Raw genomic sequence first — 21,601 nt, forward strand, 5'->3', positions numbered from 1 at the left:
CCTCGGTGCGTTTTTCTTGCTTGTGGAGAGATAATCTGAATAACGCAGCTTCAGCGCATAATATCAAAATGAACCAAGAACCAGATTCCAAGCCAGCCCACAAAACAAAGTGCTGCTCTTGCAATGGCCGCTGTGCAATTGTAGTGATATTGAGTATTGAGAAGCAGAAGCAGGAAGGTGCAGGTGTTGACTGTGGAGCCCAATGCGGTTAGCGTGACACGCTCGGAATTTGCCGGCCGAATTGAACTTTTTCAGAATGTCCCTGTCCAAAACGTCGCCCCGATAAACCACCCCGTCCAATCCACAGGTCCATGCCATCTCCATCGCCGCCATGAGCCTCAGTGTGTCGTCGAGGCGGGTGCTCCGGGGCGGTAAGAACCGGATTACCAAACCGTCCCTTCCCGCCCAGAGTGATACTGACTTGCAGCCTTCCCAGCCCCGGCGCTCGTAACCCCTTCGACGACGACAACGACGACGACGACGTCGACGACTACGACGGCTTCTTCCCTGATACCCGCCCTCCAGTCTCTCACCCTCTCACCCCGCAATGCCGCCTCCTCCGCCGCCCGCCCAATCCACACCACCGCCCGGAACCAATGGTTCTGGAGCAAGAAGAGCAGCAGCGAGCCCCAGGGGGGGGGATCCGCGCTAGAGAAGCAGGTCACCGGCACGCGCGAGTCGCGCAACAAGCTCATCAGCGCGCTCACCTCGCGCATCCAGGCGCCCGCCCTGTTCGCGGACGAGGTCAAGGGCACCGACAAGTACGTGCCGACGGGCCCCTACAGCGGCTCCGGTGGCGGCGCGGCCCACACCCGCGTGGGCGCCTCCCTCGTGCGCGAGCACATGGCCCGCCACGCCGACCCGGACCCGCGCAGCCGCGTGCGCTGGGAGCGCAAGATGGTGATCCGCTCCCTCCAGCGGGGCACCAACCCGTTCAGCCGCGAGCCCCGCGCCGCCCGCATCGCCCGCACCGAGCGCCAGCTCACCAGCAAGAGCCCCTGGCTCGCCACCAGCACCAAGAAGCTCGTGCACCTGGCGCGGCAGATCCAGGGCAAGACGCTCGAGGATGCGCTGGTCCAGATGCGCTTCAGCAAGAAGAAGTACGCCCAGGAGGTCAAGTACCAGCTCGAGCTCGCCCGGGATATCGCCATCGTCGAGCGCGGGATGGGGCTGGGCTCCGCGAAGAAGGCACAAGAGGGCGGTGATAACAACAACAACAACAACAACAACAACAACAACGGCGGCAAGGTGATAGAGATTCAGGACAAGAACGGCAAGTGGATCAAGATTGACGACCCGACCCGCATGTACGTGGCCGAGGCCTGGGTGAACCGCGGCCCGTTGCGGGGCACTCTGCCAGAGTTCCGCGCCCGTGGAAGAGTTAACTTTCAGCGCCTCCCTTCAGCCAGTAAGTTGCGACCTCGCCTCTGCAAGCTACCGCTCCTTCGTCTCCTGACCCGGCTGTTACAGGCATCTCCATCGTTCTCAAGGAAGAAAAGACACGGATTCGCGAGGCCGCCGAGCGCGAGGCCAGGAAGCTTCGCCAGGGCCCGTGGGTGCATCTCCCCGACCGCCCCGTCTCTGCGCAGCGACAATGGTATTCGTGGTAGAGAGGATCTGCAGGAGGTTGGTTGGGGCCTTTACATGTATAGGGCGTATACTTGTAGCCCAATGGGTGGGCGGCTTTGTGGGGTCACTCGAGCCATCTCCGTACCTTGTATCAGTAACAGCGCAGGAGGGTGATAAACATCAGCCTGTAGTTTTCATTGAACGTCATGGCACAAACAATGTACAAATAAAATATGTTCTCCTGCAGCCGCGCGGCTGGAAGGCCTCGGCATCAGAAATCCCTTGCACTCCCGTCCACCAACGCCAGACGCCACAAACGACAAAGAATGTACGGGTCGGAACAGTGTCTGCCCCAGATAGCTCCTCGCACCTTGCGCTCAGAGCTGCACCATAAAAACGAACACAGCCAACCGAACTCAATTGCTAAGGTCCATGATCGGCCCAGGCTAACAAACCTAGCCAGCCGCAAACTTGCTTGCCATGCTAGTGTGCCATTTGCAGTTCCAGCACCTTGTTACAGAATGCCAGTTCGTGTTCGGCTCCCATCTTCCGCTTTGTCTCGCAGACCCTGTTCCAGCAGCGTTCTCTTTCTGACATTCCTCATTCCCAGGTTGAAACGCCCTTGAAACGCCCCTTTCTCCCTAACCCGAGAACCGTGTCGGTTCAGAACCGGGAGCAGTGCCGAACTAGACCATCTGCCGTGGCTCTGTGCGCGGAAGCATGTCTTCGTATCGTCGACTCTTCATCTCTAGTTCGCTGGATCCAATGTCGTTGTCTGAGTGATTGTTGTTCGTGTAGGCGTACTCGTTGCTGGGCATGGGATGCGAGATCTTGAACTTGGGTGGCTGCGTCGCCTGCCGCTTGCGCAGCATGAAGCAGGCAGCCACAGCGGCGAGGCCAATCACGACGGCAGCCACGCCGATGCCTATGCCAATCTTTCCAGCCTCACTAATCCCGGTCGAAGCCGAGCCCTTGGCCGCTTCAGACGTTGATGCTGCGGGAGTTGATGAGGCAGTTGTCGAACTGCTGACAGTTTTGGTCGGCTCAGCCGTTGGTGTCGCAGACGTTGTCGAGCTTGTCATCGTCGTCGAAGTTGTCGACGTTGCCGAGCTCTCCGACTTGGTCGAGGAGGTTTTCTGCTGCCCAATCTGTCAGCGGTCGAGCCATACATGGCCAAAGCCGATGTTTCACCCACAGTTGTGCTTGAGCTCTCCTCGGTCGACTCGGTCGACCCCTTGGCGGTTGGCGAAGGCGTTTCCGACGACGTGCTCGTCTGGGACGTCGGGTTGGGAGCCCCAGGTGGGAGGGTGGCCGCTTTTGAACCTTGTCAGTGACTATGCTTCCCCGAGCTTCCCATCAACTACGTACTGGCACACACGGCGGAGGCTGCGCTGACCACAGTCGGCGCATAGCCGGGAGGGCAAGCACCCTCTGCGCAGTCTCTGATAGAGTTGCCCCAGTCCGCAACGCCACAGAGACAGCTGAAATCCATGGCCGCGCAGCCAAACTGGCCCGCCAGATTATTGGTATTGCTGACACATGTTTGCTGGAGCGTCGTTAGCTATGCTGCACCCATAACCCAGCCTAGATCTGACGCTTGACAGGGTATCGGAAAGTCAAAACGGACGGCATACTCCGCAGGGGTCCAGGCTGTCAAACTGTGCTCTGGCAGAAACCGCCAGTGAGAGCAATGTAACAAACCGTTCACCCTTCATGGTGAATGTGTTGTGCTGCGGGGGAGAAAGTGTTCCTGGCGTGAAGAACTAGACCAATCTAGCGGTCGAGATTGCGATTGTATGTAAATACGCCGGCTCTCCAAGGGTGCAAGTCAAATTGTTGCCGAAGTCGGCATGAACGCAAGGCTGCAAGAGAGTGGTCGCAGGTTATGCGAAACGAAGGAGTGGATGGGGAATAATTGCTAAACTAGTGAAAGAAGAGAATGAATGTGGCGGGCTGCAGTCGCGAACGAAGTCGGCGTGAGAAAAGAAAAGGACTGCAAGCCCAAGTTCGAAATGGAAAAGCAGAAAACGGACTCGGGATCGAAGCCGACTCCCTTGGAAGAATGCAAGCTGAGGTGGGCAGGAAGGACAAAGAGGCCGCGGCTCCCTCGAGAGGACTCGGGGAGGGTGCCTGCGAGGTTTAACTGCCCCAGGGAGGGGGCAGCAGCCCAATCATTAATCTGGGGAAGGAACAGGGCTCCATCGTGCATGTGTCTATCCACACATCCCCTGCAGCCCATTGGTGGGGTTAGTGTAGGAAGGGGCAGAGACCTGGTGTTGAAAACGCCATCTTTGAACTTTTGGGCTTTTGATCAGGTACATACAGTGCCACTTGTAAGCCAACCTTAGCTTCCTATTCTTACTCCCGTCAGACCCTAAAGCCTTAATCTTCACGACCTGGTCCTAGGCATTACCTCCCGCTCGTTCTCATTTTCCAACCGCCCGGGGCTTGTTCGGCGTTGGAACGATAGGACCCAAATCATCTGGGACGGCCACCGTCGACCGTGTTTCCCTCCGGGAAACGTCACTTCATGAGCATCGCAAACTGCCTTTAACCCCACTCGCAGTGGCAAGAGCGGTCGATAGTGTTGGACTTCTGCTCAATGGCACAACAAGTGCGAAGCCTCGGCTGATGTGCTTTCTTTCACTGAAACGGTGGAACGATCCCGATATAGAAATGCGGACCGGGGATGGCTTCCTCCGCACGGCAGGTTGATTCCTTGCACGCTGTCTCGCTATCCAGGCTTCGGAAATGCCGTGTACACTACATGAACTCCATTTTCCCTCAGCTGCAAAGGCGAGTCGGATGGCCGAACCTTAAAATCGCAGAATGGGTTGGTATTCCTTAGTAAGTTGGTTCCGTCTGCCATGTTCTATCTGAACCGTCCGTCGTCCGATGCGCCCCTCAAAGTTCCTGCAGGGTTCCATGTACCACTCCACAAATCAAAGTTCAGCGACTGGGCAGGGGTTAGCGAGGGTTATTTCTTCAGACCAACAGCCCAGCGCGAAGCTCAGAGCATTCCAGGCCTTGGAAGGGACGAAAGAGATTGCTTTAAAAAATCTTGATCTTTCACTGCTTGAAAATGGTTTAAATGGTTTGACGTCCGCAAAAGCGCCGAATTGCCGACATGTTCCACGGTTGTTGAACGCGCATCGTTCTGGAATCTGAACCCTCATGAGGGGACAATGCATAGTTATGGCCCCGCAATTTAGTTGCAGGCCGCAGGACGGAATCGCTGTTTCAGAGTCACAGATTCGGACTGGTGGGGCAAGGGTTCCTTCGGCCAGGAATCTATGAAAGCCATCGAAACGGGGAAGTGCCCACGTCAATTCTGCTCCCTTGCGTGGTAAGGTGATTAGAGTTGCTAGACTGGGCCTCCTCAGCAGCGGCTCGGTTTTTTTTTATTACCATCAGAGGCGCACAGCGGCGAGGAGGACATCTTTGCCAACATGTTGCCGGCCGCCGCTCACTTGGTTTCAGCACGCGCTTACGGAGATTGTCCAGGCGCACCTGGTGCGGTTGGTGGGCCTAGTTGGAAGCGCAGATTCAGCGCGTGAAGCGCACATCATCCAAGCTTCAGCTTGGCAAGTGCTCCCGTTGAAGGATCAGCAAGGCGTTCAAGCTTGTCGTTGGAGATGCCACGGAAGCCTCGCGCCGCCATCATCTCGTTTTATGATACTGGAACGAAACCTGGGCAACTCCTCGATGTCTCCGAAGATTACGGGACGGTCGCAATCGCGGACTGACTTCGTTGAGCAGAAAGATCTGCAGTATAAATATAACTTGGCTTTGTAACTCGTGAGAGTCCATAGCTAGATGGACTCAATTGCAGCTCCTCAGCGCTCGGTGGCAATACATGGTGTGAAGGTGCAGCCACGGCAGAACAGCCATAGAGAAGCCATGGGTGCCGATTCGACCTCATATGCAAGGAAGAGAGCCATGAGTGCACCATGCATGCACCCAAGCTGTCTTGCTGCCATAGCGGGAGCAGCGTCGCCGTGCAGGCTGAGGTCGAGTGTTTTATCAACTAATCCACACAAGGCAGCCTCTATTAGTGAACCGACTTACGATACATTGGATGATGCTCTATTTCTGAACAAGGCCAACCTCTTCGCCCGGGTACAGACTAAATCCAGCGTGCTCAACTGTATACAAATTAAGAGGCTTGTTGTCGCTTACATAAATCAAGACGACGTGACCTGCCCGCTCCGTTACGGCGAAAGAGGGAGAAGCGCTGTCTCTGGATAACATAAATATACTTGGTCACCTCAGACAGATCCAGTTGTTTTGCGTCACTCTCAAGACTCTGCTCGCAAACATTCCTCGGTTGTGGCTCAATTGCGAAGAAATATTGACGCGCTTGCAGAGTGACGGTGTGCAACATTCCTCCTATCTCCTATTCAGACCCATATTCGGGCGGCCAAGGGGGGTAAAACTATTTATACCGCGGCGTCGAATAAAGGTGCCTGGCATGTTGGCATGTTTTGATTCAAGTCAATACCGCCACTTTACTCCGTCAGCCGTCAGCTTTGTGTCTTGCGCATTTATTCCGGCGTGATGTTGTTTCCATTGAACAACTTCGACAGGCAGGAAGACGAATGAAGAAGTGAATAGGTGGCAAGGACTAATGGGGTGGTCGTCACGGCGGCCCGAGCAGCAAACGTCCAAAGATCGTGATGGCAGTGCATCCGTTTTGCGATCTATAAGTATCTCCATCTCCAGCCTCGCTACCAACAATGGCCCTCTCTCTAAGTCACCAGGTTCGGCATCCCTCAGCCCTGGATCTGCCTTAACTTCGATCGTTAACTCTCAGTCTTCCCTTGAGAAGTTCCCTCGTTCAAGATGAAGCTGGCCGTCGCGACCGCCGCTCTATTTTCCATAGAGGTACGTATGACCGACCCTGCCTCATCACATACTCTACGGAAACAGAAACTAAGTTTTGGTGCTAATGTTTAAACACAAGGCCCTAGCCAACCCAATGCCCTTCCAGGGCTACCGCCTCGCCGATCCTGAATGGCAAGTTGAGGTCTCCCCGGGCCACACCATGACAGTCAACGGCACGGTTCAAGCCGTGATCGACCAGCTGGAAAAGCGCGACCACGCACCCCGGGCTGCTGCGGCGAGGGCGGCCACTGCGGCTACCGACATGGTCGCAAAGCGCGCCACCGACTTCAGCGGCGGAAGCTACATCTGCGGGCACCGCTGGCCGTACGCCCCGCTCCAGCCATTCTGGGAAGGCCTGCGGTATCTGCGCAGTCTCCACGGCCAGGTGCATGTCCCGCCCGGACCGAGAATGTGCAGCCAGGTTAGCTGTTCGTACTCGGCGGCGGTTTGGATATGCAATGATGTGAGTTCGCTAGACCGCGAGGGGCTGAGAGGCCTCTTTTTTCTCCTGCTTTTCTCTTTCTCACTTCCCTTTCTTTTCCGTTTCGTCTCCTTCTTCACTCCTCCCTTCCGTGCAGTGAGTGAGGGTGACTGACACAGCCGATGCCATATTTACCACACAGAATACCAAGGACCTCTACCTGGACTCGTTCTCGCGCATCGCCGACGGCGTTAGCTACATCATCGGGTTGTGCGCGACCAACGCCTGGGGTCCCACCCAAGTGGCCGGGCAGGTCTTCCACCCTGATCACTGGAACATTATCGTCCGTCATGATAAATGTCTCTAAAAAGAGCAGTTGGTCGTGGCCACGGATACATTAGGTGTCTTGTCATCTTGTGGTCATGCTATCCTTTTGCTCTCCGTGGCGACGTCAAGAAGAGGCCGGGATGGATCTGGGGAGAGGAGTGGTACGGCTTTCCCTGCTGTCGCGCGTAGTCCCGTCTTGTGTAGTAAACCTTGGAGGGAAGAACAATACAAAGCATTGCACAACTTTATCGTTTGACGTTATGGTGTGTCTCACCACAGCCCAGGCGATTGTCTTCCGGACTCCGTGCCAGCGTCTTCGGAATCGTCAAGGTTTCATGGCCCTAAATCCTGCGACAATTGGCATCGTCTTCGAGCAGAAGAAAAGCAAGCGGCTTTGCATCAGGTTTTAGGAACAGCCAGTAGGTAACCGGTTGAGCCGATTCTTTGCTCCTGCCTCGATGAGGAAGGCGCCAGGTTCGGGCCAAGAACTGAACGATTACATAAGGTAGCTAACGTTAACTCTTGCCCAGAGTTGTCGGGACAAGCCGCCGAATCACGTGCAGCTTGGCTCAAGCATCGAACCACGGAGCTCCAATTCGGCTTCAAATGTCGTCAAACAACGCATCGCATCACCTTATTGCCGACCGCCGCGACAACCTCTCCGCTCACCGGTTACCGCTACAAAAACCCGAAAAAAATGGCCGCCATTAAGCCCATCACTGGTGTACGTAACATACCCGGCCTCGGTTGCCCTGGTGGCCGCCAATTCCATGCCGTTTGCCCCTCCCCCTAAAGATCGCGGTGCGAGGAAGAGCTGACAAGACTTGTAGATGCTCCGCCGGGGCCTCATTACCGATCTTAGCATTGCGGTCGGTAAGTTCTCGCGAAACACTTCCCCAGACGGAGTTGGACTAGGGTGGCCTTTCGCAACAGCTACTGACTGCCGGCAGGTCTTGGTCTCGTTTTCAGCAACGCCTTCTGGTATGACGACCTACGCATTCGAGTCTCCTTCCCGACATTTGCAGAGGAATCTTGGCGCCTAACTTAGCCTTAGGTATGGGTTCCACGTCCCGCGGACGAACGCCCGTGACAACTACTACAAGAAGCTTGAGGAGCAGCGCGCGGCCAGGCAAGGGGCTTAGCCGCTCGGGCAGCATGACCGAGCAGTGGTAGCCTGCCAATGGCACAAAGAGGGAGGATATGCAGCGATGTGGTAGGGGCAGGAAGTGTGGGAGTGCGTGTGTACCATACGGATAGACAAACGCCAACAATTGAGTGTGTGGGCAGATCTTGTGTCCGTATTCTTAGACGGTGGGAATGTTTCGGAAGCCAGAAAACGGTTCTGCTTGCGGAAAAACTGGGGGAAAAGAGAGTTTCATCATTCAAACGGATTTTGTGGTGCTCTTTGTAGCAGCTTGTGATGTCGCGGCTAGATTGTGCATCCTCTGCCCCTCCCAAAGGTCTGGTTCAGTTGGGGTAATGGCCGAACCTGTTCCTTCCCATGCGGTTGTTTCTGCCGTAAAGCTGCCCTTTTTGTCCTGGCATCTACTTCCTGTATCAGCACACGATTGCACAAACATCGAGAGAATTCCTGCTCGAACCGCCCAGCACAGATGCTGGCCCGACGAATTACCAAGAAGCAAGCCGAGGATGCAATCTTACCTGCGAAACCATCGCTGAACTGGCCAACACTGCACCGGGCTGTCGGCCAATTCGGGGTGCCGAACGACGCATTCGTATTGCACGAGGCCGAACAACTCACAATCTCGCGCTAAATCAATACGGCGGCCGTCTTCGGTTTTGCGAACCCTCCCATCCTCACCAACTTGAGCGGCCGTGGACAGGTGTCGGACGGGAAAATTGGGGCACGGCGGCGCCATCGGAACGGCCGGGTACAGACAAACGGAGGGATGCAAACGATGCGAAGCGCAGCGGCCGCGAGCGAGGGTTCTCGCGTGCTCCGGGCGATTGAGGACACAACGCTAGACGAGGTACGCGGTGGGGTAGTTGGCGAATAGTCGGCTATTGCGATGGCGGGCACGGAGGTTGGAAGGTTGAAATCACGACACGACAAATTTACTGACGTACCTCGTCCCAACGCAGGTCCTGACTTCCCTCCGCGTAACCCTCCAGACAACAAACGAAAACGCAAGCAGCCGCAACGCAGAGAATCTACATTTACCGACCGCGCGACCGCCCATTTTTCCGATCCGGCCTCTCAATGACCTCGTCAACCGACATTTCCGAGCGACGCAATCAACCACCTTAGCGCTCACAGGTCGGCATCGCGAGCTGCTCTATATTCTGGTCGCCACTTTGATCTCCGCGCCGCTCGAAAAAGCGGTGGCCATCGTCGACTTCGAAGGCCGTTTCGATCCTCTACGACTCCTTGCGGCACCACTCGTGCAAAACGCGACAGCCGCAGGTCTCGCATCCGCCGAGGCGAAACCCGTACCCACCGTCCGGCGTGCCGATTTGGATCATGTTCACATTTTACGTCCTGCACGCGGTAGCGTCTCTCACATTGCCGATTGCGTCAAATTCATCGAGGAGTACATGCTCTATGGTTCACATCGGAGCGGCGCCCGGGAATGGTGGGGTACGGTCGTCATCGGTGGTGGGCTGAATCCTGCTGGGACGGCGTCTGCCGCCGCCTCCGCGCACGTTGCGGTTACGGCCGACTGGAAGGGTTGGCTACGAGTTGACCGGGCGGACGTGCCCAACTTCTGGGATGTGAGTGCGGAGCAGGCGCTAAATGACAGGGAAAAGAGGCAAGCAGCGGTCGAGGACGCCGGCTGGCTGGCTACTTCCCCATGGGGAGGCTTTTCGATCGGCAGGAGAGAAATGGGTCGTTGATGTTGGGATGGAAAGGGGAGAACGAGATGGTTCCACCACTGACCCCTCTCCTCCTGATCCTCTTGTGACGACCTTGATCTGGCGTGGCTTCAAGGAACAATAACAAGGCAAGTGGGCAGAGCGCGAGAACCTCGCGTATCGATGGGAAATTGGGCGATTTCGCCCGGTCGGCCGCGTGGCCTTTTGCGGGCTTCCCCTTCCAACAACGGTCATCGGTGGAGGAGCATGATGCTCCCCGCCGACTTCTGCGACTTACTGCTAATCTCCTTCCTGTTTACACTACGCACAGTATGTCTCCTCCCCGGTTATGCAGCATCGCAGGGAAGCATCCTTGAGCAGAGCTGACGCTGGAGTAGCGGCCCCATCCATTTGTTTCATCGGTGGAGAGCGTTCGTCCGGAAAACGAAACTCAAAAACAGGTACTCTGTTTCTCTCTACAAAGTATGGCATTTCATGGCGCTCTCAATAACCGCATCGCCAAGCTGCTGCTCAACATAATCAAGGAAGTGGACATTCAAGTGACATCCACCAATGGCCTGCTCAGGCACGGCCACGCATAACTCGCTCCCCCAGATCACTTAAAATCCGGCGTCTGCCATAGCCCTCATCCGACAGCCATGATAAGAAACAAGCAGCTCGACATCGACGGTCATGATGGCCGCATTAGTGGCCTGGTTCAATGGCGTTTCTCAACGACTCACAAAAGGCAACGTTTCACTTGCCCTTGACAACCGACATCTCACAACATTGATCGACAGATTGCCACATACACGCCAGGCAACGGTCTGACGGGCGGAACCAGATCCCAAACCGTCTCTGTACGTCGCGGACTGCTGCTTCTTCACATGCAATGGCCTGATGATGATTTCACGGTGTCCACAAACACCGTCGATGGTGCCGCTGGATGGCGGGATAGGGCTCCAGTTTTGAGAGATTTGATAACATCGTCCAATAGCAATGGTTAGCCCCTGTCGGTGGTGCCTCATCGCTTGGCGGTGGGTGCGAGATGCACACGGTGCACGTTAGGAACCGGCACGGAATAGGGCCGGCACGGGATGACAGGGGCCAAGATCTTCGATAGCCAACCCGGTCTTGACCGTACGCCCGGCAGGTGTGGGGCTTTTCTCCTTGGTTTGGGGCCCTTTGCTTTGCTCCTCACGGCGCCGAAGCCCACTGCGGCCGAATCTCAGACGCAGGCGGCTCCGTACTGACGTCATGGGATCGACAATGCGTCCGATGCAGTGGCTTGGTGGCCAAGCCGCCGCCGTGTTTTCCGGGCGGCCGCCTTCACAACGCGGACGCATGCAGGACCCTGAAATGAGCGGCATTAGCACTGTGTTTCACGATGGAAATGCAGCAAGGTGAGAAAGAACCTTGTGTGCCAGGCAAGTATCATGAAATACGGCCGTCATCCAGGCGTCAGCTCTGCTTGACAACGGGCAGTAACAGGGCACCGGGACCACGTCTGCGCGCCCGATTCGCCGCAATCACTGATTTTCGGCAGCTTTCACCTCTCCCGGGCAGATGAGATTCGCCTCAAACCACGTCGGATGCTCACTGTGTGCGTGTGTGTGTTGTGTGTTTGGGGGGTTTCCGAGAACGATGCACACCATCGGCACCGACCGCTGCTGCCCTGCCGCATCTTCCAATCTCCCTCCACTCGCCGCCCGGCCCGCCGTCTTATCCGCCTTGGCTCGCAGAGCTCACCGTGTAGTCGCCTCACCGCTACCGTGGCCACCTGCACGGGCGTGAAGTCAACCTCTCACTGCCTCTCAAATACTCCGCGGTGGGGGTCATCGAGGGGCAGCCGTATTCCACCACCTCCACTGCTTGGGCGAATACTAACCCTATCAGCGAAGTCTGGGGCAAGTGGATGCGATGCAAAGCTCGGACTGCAGGACCTCTTGACTGTTGCGCGACAATTCCCACTAATTCGAGATATGATGCTCGAATTATCGACCAATCCCCGCTCTTCACATTGCTATTCGTGAGATGCTGTCGAAGAACGGAGTGGATGGGATGAGACCCCTTGCCCCACGCCTCAAGCGTATCCACCGACACCGCCAGGGACCGGACGGACCCTTGGAGGACCCTTGGACCCTGTTTCGTGCGGTGAAGAGACGTCCTGATTGCTCGGCAGGGGTCCACCATCCATGTAGTGCTCTGACGCCGTCGAGGAGGGCGTCTTACGAATGGTTTCGGTCTATATAAGGGCACGGATTTCCAGACTACCAACTCTGCCGCGTTCGGACTAGTTCAAGCCCATGCCGGCATCTGTTGTCGCTGGAACCTGATATGCAAGCAAGTTGAAGCACTATCTACTCTCCTTTGTTTCCTGCTACAGACTCCTTTGTCATTCATTCCTTTAAACACCCCATCCATCATGTCGTCTCTTCCAGTCCCTCCTCAGCGGCCGTCTATGTGCCCCCGGCGGGCGTCGAGCAGCAGCTTCGCCGATGCCTTCGACGATGCCCGGCGAAAGCTCGACGAGATGGGCGTGCAAGAACCAGGTGAGGACGAAGTGCCGTCGCCGGCGCTGTCCTCGTCTAGCTCTGCGACCGATGAGAGCACTCCGTTTTCCCCGTCGGAGGAATCATCACCCCTGAGCCCAGCCACACCCATGACGGCCCCGATCACACCCATGGTCGATGGCGTGGCCGACAACTTCGCCTTTGCCTTCGACATTGACGGCGTGCTGATCCGCGGCGGGAAGCCGATTCCCGAGGCCATCGAGGCCATGAAGGTCCTCAACGGCGAGAACGAGTGGGGTATCAAAGTGTAAGTGATAGCGCTCTGCAAGAGATCTACCGCATCAATGTATTGGGTGCTAACTTTCCGTTACTAGACCTTATATCTTCTTGACCAACGGCGGCGGCAAGTTCGAGACGGAGCGCTGCCGCGACTTGTCTCAGCAGCTCGGGATCGAGGTCTCTCCCGGTCAGTTCATCTGCGGCCACACGCCCATGCGGGAGTTTGCCGACCGGTACGGCACCGTCCTGGTCGTCGGCGGCGAGGGCGAAAAGTGCCGCCAGGTGGCCGAGTCATACGGTTTCCGCGACGTCGTGACGCCCGGCGACATTCTCAAGGCCAATGCGGCCACGGCGCCGTTCCGCAAGCTCACGGAAGCTGAGCACGCCAACTCGCGTGACCTCCTCGCTCGCCACGGCGCTACCAAGCTCTCCGACATTGTCATCGAGGCCGTCTTTGTCTTTGCCGACTCGCGCGACTGGGCGTCGGATTTGCAGATCATCCTCGACATCGCCCAGTCCAAGGGCGGCCGTCTTGAGACGCGCTCCGAGACTTTCGACGAGGGTCCGCCCATCTACTTCAGCCACAACGACGTCCTCTGGTCGGCCGCCCACGAACACGCCCGGCTAGGCATGGGCGCGCTGCGGCGCATCGTCGAGACCGTCTTTGAAGACACGACGGGCGGCAAGAAGCTCAAGACGCACGCGTTCGGCAAGCCGCAGGTGTCGACGTTCCAGTTCGCCACCCGCCTGCTGCAGCAGTGGCGGGCGACTCAGCACGGCCTCGCCGAGTCGGAACCTCCGCAGACCGTCTACTTCGTCGGCGACACCCCCGAGTCCGACATTCGCGGCACCAATGCCATGGACGAGATCTCGAGCAACGAGTGGTACAGCATCCTCGTCAAGACAGGCGTGTACCAGGACGGCACCGAGCCCAAGTACAAGCCGCGCAAGCTGGTCGACACGGTGCTCGACGCCGTCAATCACGGCATCCGCCGCGAGATGGCCCGCGCCGGATCGCGCAAGGACACCGGCGGTCGCATGTTGCCGCTGGATGACGCTGCGCTAAAGGCCATCGACGAGGGACGCACTCCCGACTTTGAGGTCCGGGAGAACCCTTTCGTCACGGTGGTCTAAAACGTCTTCCTGAGGAGAAAGAAGACGACCATATGAGAGAGACTGAGAGGAACGGCATGCACAAGAGAGAGAGAGAGAGAGAGAGAGAGAGAGAGAGGCAGCGACAAGCGATGCATTTTGAGACGACTGAACGACGAACCGTTATTGATACCACAGCGTATGCCATTCCTTGGCTTCTTTGGTTTTCAGCTGTACATATTAACACTTCTTTTTTGGATTCCCCCTTTTGCACAATTTTTTGATTTGGCTTTTCTTTTGGATGGGGTGAATTACATGGGCTTCACCGCACTCGTTGCACGTATGCAACCGGATTCTGGGATAAACATGAGCTTGGAAACAGGAACAGCTCAGAAGGGATAGATGGATGGGGATACATTTGGGCACAAGCATTCATTCGAACCTAGATATGTGGGTCTCATGTCGTTATAGACGTTAGACGGGACTGATAGACTGGAAATCAAGTCAGCGCCAATGGCGTGTCATACAGCTTGAACACCCATTTTTCATTATCGACTTTCTCTGAGGATTATTCCTGGTTGATTGCCCAAAAGCTATATGTCGTAGGTGTTTATTGGAAACTTTGCTTCAGGATATGCGGCTTTCGGCGCTGCAAATCAATAATCATCTGTCCAAAAAGGCCGTTCGCCCAGGAGAACCTACCGACTCGGTCAGTCAGTCAAGCCGATTGCGAGGCCTTCCCTTGACAGAGGAGGACCAGCCAGAGTTCGGAAGGAACGAATTAAATATTGGGAGTCTCAAGGAGGAGTAACTCACCACTCGCGCGTCCACTGGCTCGCGTCATTCGAGTTGATGCTCTCGTGGATCAGCCCCAGGCCGTCCGTCGAGCTCAGAAGCTCCTGCAGGACTTTGACGATCTCGTCATCGTCATCGGACGTCAGGATCCTCACGATGCTCGCCATCGGCCACGCCATGCCGGGCCCGGCGTGCGGACCCCCGATGGCATTGATGACGGACCCGGTCATGAAGTACGGGTTCCCCTCCGGGCTCAGCAGCCTCGCGCGCGTCCGCTGGTATACCTTGTCCCCCCGGGCCAGGTAGTCGTACACGGGCGCGCCCAGCAGCGACGGCAGGTTTGCGTCGTCCATGAACGCCGCCGACCCGTACCCGTCCACCTCGTACGCGTACACGGTCTCGATCCCGCCCCCCTCGCCGGTGCCGTTCCCGGTTGAGGATACGGGCACGATGCCGTACTTGGACACCGCCTCGCGGATGGAGCGCGAAAAGGCCGCCATCTCGTCGGCCAGCGCGGCCGCGTCGCGGTTGCCGCCGCCCTCCTTACCCCCCAGTGCGGCCGCGATCAGGCTGGCATCGAGCAGCGCCTGGGCGAAAAGCATGTTGGCGGGAACGAGGAAGGGGAACAGGGTGGCGTCGTCGCTGGGGCGGAAGGCGCTGCGTACCATGCCGGTGCGGCGGGCGGGGCTGCCGAGGCCGTCGTTGGCCAGCGTCTCGGTGGCGCGGGTGGTGCGGCGGGTGAAGGTGTATGCGGGGACGCGGACGGAGCCGTCGTCGGCGTAGGTGTCGTCTGTCATGGCCTTGGCTGCGTCGAGGACGGCGCGGACGGCTGGCAGCCAGTTGGGGGATGTCGAGGAGTTGCCGAAGAAGGCGGCGTCGTGGGTGGCCGCGTAGTAGGCGGCGCTCAGCTGCAGGAAGGAGGCCAACGAGTCGAGCTCATACTTGCACTCGAACACTTTGGCCGGATCGTAGGATGGGGTCACGGCGTCATCCGAGGCGGCCGGGTTGGGGGCGGGCGGGATGCCGCTCTCGGGGGGCGGCTGGAACGAGTTGCAGTAGGGGGCGGTGAGGATGTAGCGGGCCTGGAGGTTGATGACGCCGCGGTACAGGCTCGCGATCGAGTCCGGCTCGCCCGGGGCCGCGTCCGGCTCGAGCACGGAGAGGTACGACTGCAGTTGGTTGGCGCTGTCCCGCAGCCACATGGCGTTGATGTCGCCCGTGATGACGAAGGCGAGTTCCTCGGCCGGGTTGTCGGCGGCATGGCCCCGCCAGCGGATGGCAGTGTCGACAGTGTTGGGGAAGGTGTTCTCGAAGAGGCGGTACAAGTCCGGGTCCGAGATGATCTCGGCCATGTCGGCGACCACGGTCTCGACCGTGGGCGAGTTGAAGGTGCGGCATGCGGCCGCAGGGCGCATGTAGGACAGGGCATGCTTCCCCTTGGAGAAAGGTTCGTGGCGTGAGCGTGCGTAGGAAGAGTAGTCGGGACACGTCTCGGCGGCCACGACGACCGGGGCCGAGGAGAGGAGGAGGCCGGCGCCCAAGAAGGCCCCACGAGCCCGGATCGTCTTCATCTTTCGGGTTCGTTGTACGCAGACGCACTGGACTTGCTTCGGTCTGTGCTGAGATACAGCCAATTCGGGGACCCCTCCGTCAAACAAGAAACGCTTTAGTCGAAATCAATCAGTCAGATCCAAAAGACATCCTTTCGCGCAAAAGTAGCGAGGCCAAACATGTACTCATCAACGAAGAGAGGGTATGGGGGATGGAAAGCCAGTGTTTATGGGCCATCCATCCCCATGTGACGCCTGGTTGGATCTGTTGATCTGCGGTGTCACGGCCATCGTCATTCCGTGTGGGTGATGATCTCCCAGGTGTAACGGCACGAGCGAGTGCTGCAGTTCCGCCGAATCAAATTGCCGTTTCCGGATTGATTGTCACCTCCCCCCAGCGGTTCGCATGCGGGGTTCAACTTGGCATCTGCGAGCTCGGGCCTCTTGATCCAGGTTTTTGGCGGTTCAGGCCTTCGTGTTGCCCTGAGAAATGGACATGTAATGACATGGAAATGTGCGTTGTCTGGAATACAAATGATCTAGTACGAGTGTTAAGCGGGTGTCCTATATCATAATTTCCAGGCATTGTGCTCCAAACCAACCGATCATTCTGCCGCTTACCAATGCCAGGGGCATTAACGGTCTTCCCGGGTTCCTCTTTTTTTTTTTTTTTTTCCGAGTTCTTGTGCAACGGTTCAAGTGCCAGATGTCTCGGAAATATTGATTGATCAAGGAGAAAAAGCAAAAGCGGAGGAAAAAGAATAGAGGGAAGAGAAACAGAAGTGATTCAAAAACCAAATGAAGGGAAAGAACAAACAAAAAGGTAAAAAGGAAGGAAGTAATGAAAGGAAGGAAGGACGTAACCAATATTGATATCGAGCAAGTGCTAATTATGGTCTTGTTTCCTTCCTTCCTACATCTGGCTAACAAGTTCTTAGAACCTAAACTCCACTTAATTAGACTCTGTTGTTAGCCTCACTTTCCACCTGATATCTCTGGTCTCGAAATTCCGGGCTCTCCACAAGGGAGTCGAGTTTTAATCAGCAGTGACCTCAAGAGAAAGAACCCTGGTTCTCGACCCGAAAGTGGACATGACCATTGACAAGCCATAACGGGTAGCTTTCGGGGAACCGGAAAGAACGAGAGAGATTAAAGGCTGACGGGCGACCTCTGCCCGCCTGCGATCCGGAATGTAGTTGATGCTATTTACCGTCTAGAAATTCAGACAGATGACTAGTTCAGGAACGAATTACCATGCAAAGGGAATGAAGCATGTGGGACTCTCACTGACTTAATCGAGGGCGATACAACTTAATATGCCAAGTCTCATCAATTACACTAGACGTGAGGGCCGCACACCGTAATTTGTTATCTCTTGATGTGCAATTTTTTTGGACTCTGAAGCTAGGGCAAGCGAGAGGCTCTGGATTGTCGCGTTCCATAAAGTAGAACACGTATTCATACGTCAATCTATCAATTAATCGTGACTGGCGTTTCTCATCCGGAATAGCGCTCAAGTCGAAAAAAGCCAGTCGTGGCCGTTCAAGACCCTCGGCCACATCCGTCTCCCATCATCAGACTCCACTCTCTCTTCCGTGGTCCCACGAAAACTTGCGCCCATAGACCCGCCGCACCAACTGCAGAAACAACAAGGCCTGATTGGCACAGTGGTACTGCGTCGCACTCGTACCACCCTAGAGATGCGAAGATCACTGGTTCGATTCCAGTATCAGGCAAACAACTCAAAACAGGTGTCGTTCCTCCTCTTCCAAGGAGGTTAGCGGTTCACTTAAGCTTTTTTTGTGAATTTTTTCCATGCGCGCGCTGCATGTCAAGGGACCACAGAAGCCGAGCAGCTGAACGATTTCCAAGCTGCTCGACAAGAGGTAGTATGGGACCGGCTGGCACTCGCTGGCGTGGGCATATATAGAGATACACTGGGCTGCAGAGGGAGGTTCCCAGCAAACTCGGTTCGAATCTGTGCATGATGCATTTTTGTTCGCATACGACGCCGCACCGAGCACTGCATCGTCCACGCCTGTAGAACTTTAATTTTTTTTCTTAATGCACTGCACCCTTCCTACTAGACAACTTTTCTACCCCTTCCGATCTGGCCTGCCTCCTGCCCTTTGCCTGCCTGGCGCCAATGGCGCCACGACACAACCCGCCGCGCCCGGTGTGCTGCTCAAAGTGCCCAAGAGCCTCGACAACCATCCTCGAAACGTCTTTCCGTACCAAGGGGGGTATCTCTTGAAAATTTGCTAGTTTCCAAATAGCGCCTAGGTAGGAGAGGCAATGATGATGTGAGAAATCGAAAATGAAGAAGGCAGAAGATTGACAAAAGCAAAGAATCAGAGGAGAAAAAAATCTCTCAAAATGCAGTCGACGGAGAAGAAGAAAAAAAGGGCCGAGCTGCACCTCTTTGACCAGAACCCGTCGTGTTCGAAGAGAAAGATGCTTGCCAAGGAGGAGACGTGACTTCTTTTCCATTTCATCGTATTGTCCAGACAAAAGTAAACGTGAGCCTAATCGTGATACGAGCCGAAACCGAGAACGCCGTGGAAGAAACCCGATGTCGTATCGTCTTGATCCCGTGTCCGGAGCGGAAAAGACTAAGGAGATGGTAAATGGACCAGAAGCCATGCGTTGCCGAACAAAGAGAACCCGAAAACTTGACCGACTCCCCAATGTGTGGTACGAAAGATGCGCATTAAGCGACCGGCGCGACGGGAGCAACCGCCGGGGCGGGCATGGCCTGGGCGTTGTTCACGTCGACCTCGGGCTGGATCTCGTTATTCGCGCCGGCCCGCTTGGGGCAGTCACGCGAAATGTGGCCGGCCTCACCGCACTGGTAGCAGGTCTTGCCGGCGGTGTTGAGGGGCCCGCCGTTAGGGGCGGTGCAGTCGCGCGAGATGTGGCCGAGCTTGCCGCAAGCATAGCACTTCATCGCCTGCGCCTGGCAGTCGCGAGCGAAATGGTTCGGGCCACCGCACTTGTAGCACGTCGCTGGACGGGGGCCGGCGAAACCGCCCCGTCCAGGGCCGAAGCCGCCGCGACCGACAACCCCACCTCGGCCGAGACCGGTAACCGGGGGATTGGGGCAGTTGCGCTGAGGGATAGTTAGTACCTCGCGGGGTTAATCTGTCATTTATTGGGAGAGGAGGGGAAAGGAAGAGAGGGGAACACACAGCTAAGTGGCCAATGGAATCGCAGTTGTAGCACCGGTTGCCGGCGCCAGCGCCGCTCAGGCGGAGAGTAGGGCACTCGGCCTGGACGTGTCCGAGACCCTGGCAGTGATAGCACTGCTTCGCCTTGGTGGTTCGCGGCATCGGGCACTCATTCGACTCGTGGTTCGGCTGCTTGCCTGTCTCCGGGGTCAGAACACACACACACACACACACACATATATATATAACACATTGCTGTGCCGGGGACCTACAGTTGTAGCAGAGCCGGTGAGGCGAGGCGCAGGCCTCGGCATGGTGACCAAGCTCACCGCACTTGTAGCACGCCCGACGAGAGACCGACGACATCTTTGATCAACCGGGGTCTGCGATTACGTTAGCATGCCGTCGTAACTAGCCACCCATTCCCTCGCGACAACGCTTGCAAGCGGCGCAATGATCCCTCTAAAAAGCCGGCGCTGAACCTTGAGTCCCAAAACTGCGGCGCGCACCAACTCGGTGAGCAACCCCGATTCTGCCCCTGGTCCCGGTGGTGTCCTTGGTCCCTGATGGGATGCTGTCTGGACTGGGGGCGTCGATGGCTCCTCATTGCGGCGCGCACGCGAGGCGGGTTCCGCAGCGTCGGGACGTTGTGCAACCCGACCGCTCGGCATGGGAGAGGAAATTGCCGTCCAAGGAGGCCGCACGCCGCATGCGGTCGAACCGTGCACGTTACGAGCGGTGTGGATGGAACAGATGTGTTTGTTTGAGCGAGGCGGCCCATCCATCCAATAATGTGCGCATCTGGTTTTTGCATCTCGTGGCGCCTCCGCGATCCAGCAGCACCGGGTCTTCGATATTGGCCTTGCGAATGCGACGAAAATTCCAGGCGCCACAACCGTCTCGATACGCGCGTGCATGCAAAACGTGTCTCTTCCACATAACGTCGAAGGTTCGGGTGATGGGGGGGTGCTGCTGAAGATAGTGAAGAATTGGACTGACCTTTTTCGAAAAATGGTAAATAGATGAGCCTAACGGCCTTGACAGACAACTGCAGCCTCGACCTTGCTTCCTTTCCGACTTCGGTTCCGACTTCCTCGCCGACAACACCGGTGATATGATTTCGTTTATGCGCTTCAAACAACAGGACACTGTTGCGGATGGAAGGGGGAGGAGAGAGCGAGTCGGAACAAGCGGGACAGCGAGGGAGGCGGGCAGTCGGGGGGGGGAGAGGAAACGAGGGATAGCACAGCTTTGCCTGGCCCTTCCGCAAGGGCAAGAGCAAAAGAATCGGAAAAAAAAATGGAAAGAGACTTGCGAGTGACCTGCCACGTCTGGGTCCACGATCTCAAACGGCCAGCAATTGGCGGGGCAATTACACGCAAAAGCGGGACTTGGCAGCCATAGGGCGGAAGTTGAGAAGGTATCCCACTTGTACCCTCATCCGAGGGGCGAGGGCAACTTCCAGTTTTTGGCTAGGCGGGCGTGGAGCGCTGTTGGCCCTTGCACCCTACGCTAGCGCGCAGCATGACGGAAGCGCAACATGGTCCCTCTGGTCTGTCTGGCTGGCCGCTTCACGCTTGCCGCTGCAGCACCCTGGCTGCCTGGGTGGGAACTGGAACATCTGGCACAGGGCACACAGGGCAAGAAAGCCTCAGCTCCCAGTGAAATGCCAGGGCAGTCAGGGCTAAAAATTCTTGGTCCTCGGCGTGATGCTGACCCACTGTAACCACCCCACATCTGCCCGCGTCCAATTCATGTGTATCGGCGACAGAGCTGGCCATGATGGAAGACCAGCCGCAGTTGTGAATTGGCTCCACCCCTGACTCGTGCTTTCTTTGAGTTCCCGATAGCAACAAATACCATTGAACCGCCATCTAACGGATCACACTGATAGTTCCCTCGAAGGGATTGGTATTATTCTGGAGTACCCGCATTGCCTGGCCGTTCCTGCATCAATTTTTTGTAAGTCCCTTATCCGTATGTTTTTCGGTATTTGGTCAGTGTCTGCAATGCCCGCAGGTGTTCCTCTCTCTGTTACCTTTCAAACGCCCCGATTGTTTCGGAAAACGGCTGTTGTAATGTGCGCTTGTCACGGTCCGAGACGCCGAAGTCTGGTTTCGGGTCTCACCGTACGAAGTAATCCGTACAATGGTGTAATCCGTAGTGTAATCCGTGTGTATTATACACTAC

General features: G+C 56.6%; 9 protein-coding genes and 1 non-coding gene across 10 annotated transcripts; 6 read left to right on the forward strand and 4 right to left on the reverse strand.

Moving 5' to 3' along the window:
* Positions 1–331: 331 nt before the first annotated feature.
* P884DRAFT_241696 (mitochondrial 54S ribosomal protein uL22m) lies at positions 332–1,804 on the forward strand (the record flags this gene model as incomplete). The annotated part of the gene is made up of 3 exons (XM_069440234.1): positions 332–371; positions 437–1,408; positions 1,471–1,804. 3 exons carry the CDS (start codon positions 332–334, stop codon positions 1,608–1,610), a joined length of 1,152 nt encoding a protein of 383 aa, XP_069298603.1. The 3' UTR covers positions 1,611–1,804.
* On the reverse strand, positions 1,805–3,284 carry P884DRAFT_241699 (uncharacterized protein; the record flags this gene model as incomplete). Its single annotated transcript, XM_069440235.1, has 4 exons — positions 1,805–2,708; positions 2,765–2,883; positions 2,938–3,115; positions 3,204–3,284. The coding sequence occupies 4 exons, from the start codon at positions 3,282–3,284 to the stop codon at positions 2,256–2,258; spliced, it is 831 nt and encodes a 276-aa protein (XP_069298604.1). The 3' UTR covers positions 1,805–2,255.
* Positions 3,285–6,187: 2,903 nt separating this feature from the next.
* On the forward strand, positions 6,188–7,358 carry P884DRAFT_222125 (uncharacterized protein). Its single transcript, XM_069439512.1, has 3 exons — positions 6,188–6,453; positions 6,533–6,916; positions 7,077–7,358. The coding sequence occupies exons 1-3, from the start codon at positions 6,412–6,414 to the stop codon at positions 7,239–7,241; spliced, it is 591 nt and encodes a 196-aa protein (XP_069298605.1). The 5' UTR covers positions 6,188–6,411; the 3' UTR covers positions 7,242–7,358.
* Positions 7,359–7,898: 540 nt separating this feature from the next.
* On the forward strand, positions 7,899–8,343 carry P884DRAFT_197699 (uncharacterized protein; the record flags this gene model as incomplete). The annotated part of the gene is made up of 4 exons (XM_069438083.1): positions 7,899–7,925; positions 8,032–8,074; positions 8,152–8,182; positions 8,256–8,343. 4 exons carry the CDS (start codon positions 7,899–7,901, stop codon positions 8,341–8,343), a joined length of 189 nt encoding a protein of 62 aa, XP_069298606.1.
* P884DRAFT_241707 (uncharacterized protein) lies at positions 8,255–9,081 on the reverse strand (the record flags this gene model as incomplete). The annotated part of the gene is made up of 2 exons (XM_069440236.1): positions 8,255–8,749; positions 8,864–9,081. 2 exons carry the CDS (start codon positions 9,079–9,081, stop codon positions 8,584–8,586), a joined length of 384 nt encoding a protein of 127 aa, XP_069298607.1. The 3' UTR covers positions 8,255–8,583.
* A 39-nt stretch (positions 9,082–9,120) lies between these two features.
* Positions 9,121–10,057, forward strand: P884DRAFT_276957 (uncharacterized protein; the record flags this gene model as incomplete). Its single annotated transcript, XM_069443022.1, has 2 exons — positions 9,121–9,192; positions 9,305–10,057. 2 exons carry the CDS (start codon positions 9,121–9,123, stop codon positions 10,055–10,057), a joined length of 825 nt encoding a protein of 274 aa, XP_069298608.1.
* A 2,383-nt stretch (positions 10,058–12,440) lies between these two features.
* Positions 12,441–13,941, forward strand: P884DRAFT_269083 (HAD-like domain-containing protein; the record flags this gene model as incomplete). The annotated part of the gene is made up of 2 exons (XM_069442249.1): positions 12,441–12,835; positions 12,903–13,941. 2 exons carry the CDS (start codon positions 12,441–12,443, stop codon positions 13,939–13,941), a joined length of 1,434 nt encoding a protein of 477 aa, XP_069298609.1.
* A 438-nt stretch (positions 13,942–14,379) lies between these two features.
* On the reverse strand, positions 14,380–16,265 carry P884DRAFT_241717 (uncharacterized protein; the record flags this gene model as incomplete). Its single annotated transcript, XM_069440237.1, has 2 exons — positions 14,380–14,597; positions 14,716–16,265. The coding sequence occupies 2 exons, from the start codon at positions 16,263–16,265 to the stop codon at positions 14,510–14,512; spliced, it is 1,638 nt and encodes a 545-aa protein (XP_069298610.1). The 3' UTR covers positions 14,380–14,509.
* A 1,632-nt stretch (positions 16,266–17,897) lies between these two features.
* P884DRAFT_t66 lies at positions 17,898–17,980 on the forward strand. Its single transcript has one exon. It is a non-coding gene; the product is annotated as a tRNA-Thr (tRNA).
* Positions 17,981–19,680: 1,700 nt separating this feature from the next.
* Positions 19,681–20,426, reverse strand: P884DRAFT_127140 (uncharacterized protein). The gene has a single exon (XM_069437186.1). The coding sequence runs from the start codon at positions 20,326–20,328 to the stop codon at positions 19,801–19,803; it is 528 nt and encodes a 175-aa protein (XP_069298611.1). The 5' UTR covers positions 20,329–20,426; the 3' UTR covers positions 19,681–19,800.
* Between the last annotated feature and the right edge of the window lie 1,175 nt (positions 20,427–21,601).

This window comes from Thermothelomyces heterothallicus, assembly GCF_042370625.1.
Source record: "Thermothelomyces heterothallicus CBS 202.75 unplaced genomic scaffold P884_scaffold_8, whole genome shotgun sequence".
NCBI classification, from domain to species: domain Eukaryota; kingdom Fungi; phylum Ascomycota; class Sordariomycetes; order Sordariales; family Chaetomiaceae; genus Thermothelomyces; species Thermothelomyces heterothallicus.